This window comes from Priapulus caudatus, unplaced genomic scaffold, assembly GCF_000485595.1.
Source record: "Priapulus caudatus unplaced genomic scaffold, Priapulus_caudatus-5.0.1 Scaffold84, whole genome shotgun sequence".
Classification (NCBI taxonomy): domain Eukaryota; kingdom Metazoa; phylum Priapulida; class Priapulimorpha; order Priapulimorphida; family Priapulidae; genus Priapulus; species Priapulus caudatus.
The window spans coordinates 346,071-354,483 of NW_014577145.1; the positions used below are offsets into that span (position 1 = coordinate 346,071).

Genomic DNA, 8,413 nt, shown 5'->3' on the forward strand with positions numbered 1-8,413 from the left:
CGGGTAGTATGGTGAAGATAGCTATTGGGCCGGCGTGGACGCATGATCTCGAAACCATAACATAATACATAGATAAATAAGTACACAATTAGAGTAACAGTATTTTGTTTTCATAAGTAAACAAGTTGTGTACTTCTTAGCCAAAGCATATAGTACAAAGTCGTGTTTCTATAGCTGGAGTGGTATGAGAAGGGTGCGTGGCTGGCGGACTAGGTATGGTAATTGGCGGAGATGATTAACCAGATACTAAAGGATTGGTCATCAACCCGATTAGCATGCAGAACTCTGACCTGACAAGATCTCACGAGATTTAAATGGTATATGTGAATTGCTGACCGATAACAACGTCTTTATAAGCTTACAAACATTCTCAGCTCAGCATAATGTCGATCAGGCCTACCACTCGAGGAATGAAAGACTGTCTCGACTAAATAAGCCCAAATTTTCAGTATCCAACCCCCCTACTTGCTAGGCACGCCTCGCCCCATCCACGCTACTGCGCGCTAGGAAATGAGTCGCTTTTGTGGCTCTCTGCCCGCACCCGCTGTCAGAGCTTTGTCCTGTGAGGCTCGAAACTTGACGCCAACGGTAATCGGGCCCCAGACGACCATGTCGGCCGCCAGCACATGCTGATGATGTAACCTCTTCAAGATCACAGTGTTTGCTTAATGCTGATCGCCACCGAGCTCCCAAGCCCGCTACTGCCCAAAGTTACTCAACACTCAACGCTGCACCTCAACTACACCAGGCGCCAACTTCAAGTACTATGTCGCCTCCCTCCCGCAACAGCTAGAGTTCACGACACTCATCAATATGAGAACCCAAGCTTCAGCTAACTGTCAATCACTCCGCCAATCTCTTCTCATACTTCAGCACAGAGACCGTGACAAAGTGGAATGCCACACTGGCTGGCGCTTCTGCTCACGGAACTTACTGGCATCAAGCAGGATATCGACGGAGCCGCAGGCCGACATTTAGCCAGCACGCGTCCCAAAGAACCACAACGAGTCATAGTACAATATCGAAGACACAAGCGCAATGAGTGAGCGGCTCGGTGAGCAGATCAATTTAGTACTGTTATGTGACACAGTAACTGCTGTCAGCTAGGATTTAAGTCTGTAGTATTACATCTATGCAGGATAGTAGATAGCACTAGGGAATACCGCACTATTATCTATTTCCTGATATCTATCAGTATATGAATTCATCGATAACAGCCTAAGCCAAATTGGAACGCTGTAAGCCTTAACGCATAGATATTAGAGCAGCGCTGGGAACAGGTCTTGCATACAGTATGACACTGTGTGCGTAGCCGTGCTATGCATTATCTATCGAATTAAAGGGTGGATCGTGTCATGTATGCGACGTAAGTGTAAGTGCACGTAGTTTATTGGTTGCGTAAAGCAGGAACTATATAATCTGGAAGTAGAATGATGAGAGGATAGAGATGATAGTTTAAATTTCAATGGACTATGTGCTGGATAGGCAGGAAAATAAATAGAATACGCAGATGAATGTAGCATTCTTTATTGTTAGAAAACTCATTAAATTGATAACACAAATATATTGAGGCGAGCGACTGAGTCCAACATTGTGAATGCGGCTATTTAATGGTTGGCTGGCGCAGTTATACATATGACATAATGTGAGAAAATTCACAACGACAGCCGATTTCCATGAAGAAAAGAAGAAAAAAATGCTTACCGAAATTGCGAGTATGCCGAGAGAGGTCACAAGCCACAACTTACTGAAGCAAGAACAACATCCAAGGAAGGCCAGGAGGAACTGCTAATGGGTATAGCAGGATAATTAATGACCAGCGAGCACAACAAATATCGAACAACATTCGAAGCGCATAAGATGTATGGGCTTTACTACCGCGGTTTTTATGTTTACTATGTTGTTAACGGTATACCACACAGCGAACACAGGCAACGTTACGGAAACCCTAGTGGGATTCACCTGATGTCATCATGATAACGTTATACGTTCTTGGCAGTATTGTAATATGTCACGTATATCAAAAGCTGAGTACGAATGTCAAAACGAGTTGTTGTATAGGTTTTCAGTTATTCCTAGCCATATTACTTTTGTTGAGTTTTTTCCAGTTTAGTGAGCAGAACATGGGTGTGAGGCCAAGAAAGCCCAGCATAGAGTATCTGGAATAGGGATTGACAACCCTTACGCCTGCGAAACTTAGGCGAATAAACCCAAGAGGGAAACATCTGGAGTGAGTATGAGGCGGCGACTGCCTCGCTCTAAACACCTTACAAGCAAGCAGCTTGCCGTGAGTTGTTTTTTATCATAAACATCGTAGTACTTAACGCTGCGAGACAATAATTACTAGTTAATCTACTATTGCTTAAACACAGTTCACACTGTTCTGCACTCTGTTGCATACGATCTAGCGCTACTATCACATTCCCATAAATTGTGTTGTATGTCATAACTGATGTTATACGTGTATCTGATATGTAAATCTGTTCTCCTCTTCAAGAGGCTATGTGGTGCGGCCGTGCGTGCGGATCTGCGTATGTTATATATGTGATGTATTGTAGACCAAGGAACTGCAGTTATCCAGGCCTAAACGAAATCGACAATGAAATGTGTTGTGCATTAAAGAGACAAAAAAGCCGACTGGCTATAGACTCATCGGGCACGCACCTGTGGATAACATCAAGAGCTAATAATACCCTAATAATAGTACATTACTCTTGATAACAATTAACATACAAAATGACGATCATACTAGTAAAATATTTAATCGCAGCAAAGACCAATAATATTCTGGATTGCATCCACTAAAGGTATCTTTTGTGTCGTAACAGGCGTGCAGAGGAGAGAGCACGGTGACAGAATCAAGCGTCACTAGGTTGCAGACAGCAGCTTAAAGACTGGGCAAATGCAACAACTGCACAGATGCAGCAACGGGAAAAGTCGGATGCTACCATAAATGACACCAAACCGAGCTGTATGCCACACTTACAGGCCAATTGACTAGTGGACATTCGGAATGGCAAGCATCGTACATGGAAGTGCTACAGCAACCTTAAAGAAGAGAGAGAAAGGGGGATTAGGGAGAGGAGAGATAGAGAAAGAGGGAAAGAACACAGAAAAAGCAACCGAGAAGGGAAATCAAGGGGGAGAAGGAAACGGGAGGAGTTGAGCTGCGAGGATAGAGGGAAAGGATTTTATGAAGTTGAAGTGATAATCATCTATTCATTCGAGTGCTTATTACATGTGATGTGTATTGTTGATATGCCTCCTATTATATAAATCATTATTACTTTCAGCCCCAAGTCAAGATGAAGTAGTCACAGTCAAGTTGTAATAATCAATGCAGTTGCCTGCGAAGCGACGGAATCTCCTACTAGCGCAAGGAAGGGCTAGCTTGACTGTAAGTAGATCTGCTGTGAGCAAGTCCATGGAAAGGGGAGAGGCGAGTCATAATGGCCATCCAGACCCATAAGGACAAGATTAGGGTCCTTTCAAAAAGGAGAGCCAAGAAGATTGAAGTACATAGAAACTGTATTTCACTATACATTTCTTTCGTATTCAAATGTTCTAAGGCACTTTTACAGACACTTGCTAACAATATGTCCTATATCGTATGTTGTCCAGTTTTAACGTAAATAGCATCAAGATCATCTAGTTGAAATTGCAAATTTAGAAATATAATGTATATATGGTAGATATTGAAACGATTTTATGAGATAGAACAGGAAGTTGGTTGATAAACCTTATCAATTGTATAGTGGCTGTGGTACACACAGTATGGAAATAATAAAATTAGGTAGCTTAAACTGTTAATGGAAATGTTGTGATATATTTGTGCACAATCAATTCAATTAAGTCTATAAATATTTCGATATCGACGGCAAGGCGTCCACTATCATAATTGTCTAATACATAATTCCATAATTTAATTGTTCAAAAGTTTGATACGTAAATCTCACCATAGTGAATCATTAATAAGCTTAGCGGTGGTATAAAGCATGAAAAGGCGTGCGTGTTGTAGTGTGTGTGTGCGCGTGCGTGTTTCATGCCTTGTGTAATGTTGTGTGTGTGTGTGGCACGTGCGTGTGTGTATGTGGCGGGGGGGGGGGGGTATGTGGTGTGTGCGCGTACGTGTGTGTATGTGTGTGCGCGCGTACGCGTGTGTGCGCGCGTACGTGTGTGTATGTGTGTGTGTGCGTGTGTGCTGTGACTGTGTGTGTCATGTGTGTGTGTGTGTTGTGTGTTATGTGTGTGCCACAGCCGTACGTGTGTGTGGGTGTGCTGTGTTGGCGCGCGTACCGTGGTATGTGTTTGTATAAGGGTCTATCAATATTGGATAGGCTCTGTTTGATTGTGTGTGCGCGTGGGTGGCGTGTGTGTATGCGGTAAACGTCGGCGTGCATGAAAGCTGGTCCCAACTGCCATAACTTTGTATTGGCGATGGACCAATCCAAACGCTCTAATCAAGCCGTTCTATGAACTGTGCAGCGGGTTTACACTGACGCGCGAGTTGGCTAACTCGATCGAGCGATCGGCGTCAACGCGCGAGCTTCTAAGAGGTATGCGCACGCTACAGGCGGCGCCAAAGACTCGTTGCACAGTCACAATAGTTTCGCGAATCAGGGTAAAAATACACGGAGCATATATTATTACACACAATAAAGAAAATACACTTTACACCTGGAGGGGTTTCCCATGGATTTGTCACATGCCCGTGTGATGCGACCTCCTCACTCTAGTCACGTAGCGCGTGTACGGTGCCGCGCACTGCGTGTGCCTCCCCGCGGTGTAAACAGATGTACGTGAGTGTACGTATCTGCGGTAGACAGATGCACATGCATGACCGCACGCGTGCGCACAAATACACGCTGTAGTGTTGATATATCTCGCAACAGTATGTAGGACGTAACCAGTTGTATAAAACGGTGAACAACTGCTAGTTTTATAGCATTCATTTAAACTAGTCGGATGGGCAGCTTGTAGAATCGCAATGAGCGTGCGTGTCCCGTGCGTCCCGCCGCGTGCGTTTCGTCTGGCCGTGCGTCCGTCCGGGCGTGCGATCAAGCAGTTGGGCACAAATCTTAACCGACTCAGACGTAATGGCACGATATTCGGACGTGGGGGGGGGGAATCCGAAAACGAGTTGGGAATGTCGAAGCTGGGGGTCAAGGTCAAAAGAGTCAGGCGGTGTAAAAGAAGGGGGAACATTCCTCTTTAACTTAAGGTATAGGGAGGAAATGCAGAATTGCGGCACAAATCTAAACGGCTTGACCTAAGGCTCGTGATAGTCGGTGTATATGCATCATGGTAGGAAAAGCCATCACTGTGCGAAATTGGAGGTCAGCAGGTCAAAGGTCAATGGGCACAGGGCAGATTTTAGACATTTTCTGAGGACAGATGGTCTGACGGAGCGATTGGAAGTTAGTAGTCCTCCTGTACTTTTCAAATATGAAAGCCTGATGTTGATACTGCGATGTCTAGTGCGGTTATGATTTGAATCGTCGAGCGGCCGCCTTTTTATAGGCTACGACACTTGATCGTCGGCAATACGCTGCCGCGTACTATGCATAAGTTAGACTATCGTTGGGCATAAGTTGTGAATGTCGGCAACACGCTAAGCATTCATTGGTATAAGTTATCTATAAGTTATCGAAACATTCTATATAAGTTACTAATACGTTATGTAAACGTCCAACTCGTTACGAATACGCTATGTATACGCCCAAAATTGAAAAAAACATCGATAGTTCAGCGTATGCCAGCGTTTTAGAGAACTTTTGATACGTCGGCATACGCTGGCTAAATCGTCAAGGTGTGACAGGGCCATTAGCTAGTGGGCCCAGTTCTAGTTTAGCACCTCTGATTAGTTTAGCATACATGTGAACAGGAGCTAATAATGACAAATTTGTCATTATTAGCTCCTGATGTGAACTATATACTGGGATACCAAACTAGGATCGAGTGTGCGTATGCATCCTAGCTACTGTGCGTACGTATGACGGCTAATAACAGGCTATAAACGGCTATAATGACAGTAATGTGTATAGTGTATCACTGTATGCATGAAATATTTGTTCCTGGAGAAAAAAATTCATTGTGAATAACACTTTAAATCCCCAATTATTTATACAAACATGATATTGTGTAATACGTTACGCGCAACCTTCCGATATGCGTAATCTTAAGACTGTGTTGCGCATTCTTAAGATCGCATAGCGCAATCTACCGATCGGCCCCGTTTATCAGCGTGGGTTTGGTGTGCTAGAGTTCGATACGATTGCGCAGGCCCGGTTTTACAGGATTTGTAAAGCGTACATGTTTGGGCCTCTCTGATCATCTCTGACTCTTGGTGGAATTGTAAAGTTGAGGTCAGGTTAACAGTTACTTGCAAGTAACATATTTAGGTTAGTCTAGAACACTTTCTTCTATGAGCAAAAATTGAAAAGTTGCGTGAGCGTATCGTACCATTGGCATTGATAAGCTCAGCTGTAAGAATGCGCAGCGCAATCTCGAGATTACCGCATAGTCTACCTTATCGGAAGATTGCGCGCAACATTTACATACTGTTCTCTTGAATCTGGCCCCTGTACTCTGATTTGCAATAGTTAACTTGTTTTGTTTTGTACAACTTCAAGTATGCGTTGTTTATTGTACGCATTGTGTGATAACGCGAGTAAATTTCTGCAAGAATTTATAAAAAAAACATAGGTAACAAATTCTGCCCCGCTTTTTTTTTTAGCTGTTTTAGTGTTTATTCATTTATTGACTGCCCGAGTGTAACTCACCAGCTGGTATTCATTTCTCCTATCAAACGCCTCCTGAATCCCCTTGTCTTGCCATAGGTGCTTCGCAACAGTCGCAAAGTCAGCAAAAACAGTCGCATCTAACGACATGCCACTATTATACTTGAACAAAAATCTCGAGTTGTTCTCGTTATCGGGGTGTTCCCACGCAATACCAAGTTTTTGCCGTGCGTCACACAGTACCATACTGCCTTTGATCACGTTTGTATAAATGATGCTTCGGAACTCTGCTATCTGTTCCTCATCAAAATCGTGTCCGTGTATAATTCGCATCTGTTTTAAGAACGTACTCTTTCCGCTCTCACCAGATCCTAACAGTAATACTTTGACTTGTCTACGATGTAACGACTTCTCTTTTGAAAGCATTTTATCAATCCGCTTGCTTCTGTTTCGTTCCTCCATCTCTTGGGCGCTCATACAGCAGCTAAACATGTCAGCCATGTTTGCTTCCACCCCGCCCATGACGTCACGTCACCTTTGCACTCGCAGTGTCACTGTGCATACAACGACTTCATTATACGCATAGAAATAGACAGCATATATTTACAGTATACCGTCTATGCTATCTGTTTTTATTATTTTAGGCCAAGCTAGATTCTCTTGCAAAGAAATTCTTTCTATATTTATATAAAAACGAAATCCAAGACAAGTGATAAGTAGTGGAGAAACAGGGCCGTAGTGGCCGCCACGGCAGCACGGCACTGCATGCCGTGGCACTATTTTTAAAAAAAATTCTGGAATGTGTATCTAATATGACAATGTGCCTATTCAAATTCAAACTTTAAAACATACAGATGTACATAGTGAAAGTATAAATGCACATTGAAAATAGGCTTATTTTTCATAATTATGCATGTACTGATAGTATATATACAATTTTGTAAATAATGTTTTAATAGTTATCATACTCATGCATAATATATATTTTAGATACTTTAGTCAAAACATCAGCTTTAGCTACATTCCTCTTTGAAATTTACGAATTGACCTTTTAAAATGATCAGAATTGGTTGCTTTCAACATAGCCTGAAAATGCAGGAAATGCCATTTCCAGGCTCTACATTTCAAAATTTCCCCCCAGACCCCCCGCATTGTCTACATATTTCTGCAGTGGCACTTTTTGGGAGGCCACTACGGCCCTGAGAAAGCGCTGACTAAGTGATGAATATTATAAGGTACGCGCTGCATATACCAGTCATGATCAATCTGGCTACGTTCGTGTGTTAGCGCATGCGCAATATCTCACCAGAGGAGTTATATTTTGTGATGACTATTTATTTATGGTCAGGGTGGTCTCTCAACATAGATTTATGTAATAAATCATTATCAGTAGACCTGCTGTATTTATAGGAGCGCGCCCTATAGCCTGTAGCGTGCAAAACACCTACTTCACCCCCGTCCTTCCCCTTGCCCCCCTTGACGTTGTCCCTCGCTCAACCTCCTGCTTCTTTTATATACGGCCGCTCAGCTATCATCCCTACCGCCTTTTCTCAGTCTCCCACCCTTCTCTCACTCAGCAAGCTATTATTATGGCCCAATATTATGTTGTATCACGTTAGACCAAGTACATAATTATGGTACACCGGTCTATATGTATGGGAAATCAATAGAAA

The 8,413-nt window shown here is 43.1% G+C and overlaps 1 protein-coding gene across 1 annotated transcript in view; it reads right to left on the reverse strand.

Moving 5' to 3' along the window:
- Positions 1–7,270, reverse strand: part of LOC106804728 (guanine nucleotide-binding protein subunit alpha-12-like) — a 15,866-nt gene extending 8,596 nt beyond the window's left edge. The window contains exon 1 of the mRNA XM_014806040.1: positions 6,783–7,270. Within this exon, the coding sequence (XP_014661526.1) occupies positions 6,783–7,262 (480 nt within the window). The 5' untranslated portion in view covers positions 7,263–7,270. The remainder of the gene's footprint in view (positions 1–6,782) is intronic.
- Between the last annotated feature and the right edge of the window lie 1,143 nt (positions 7,271–8,413).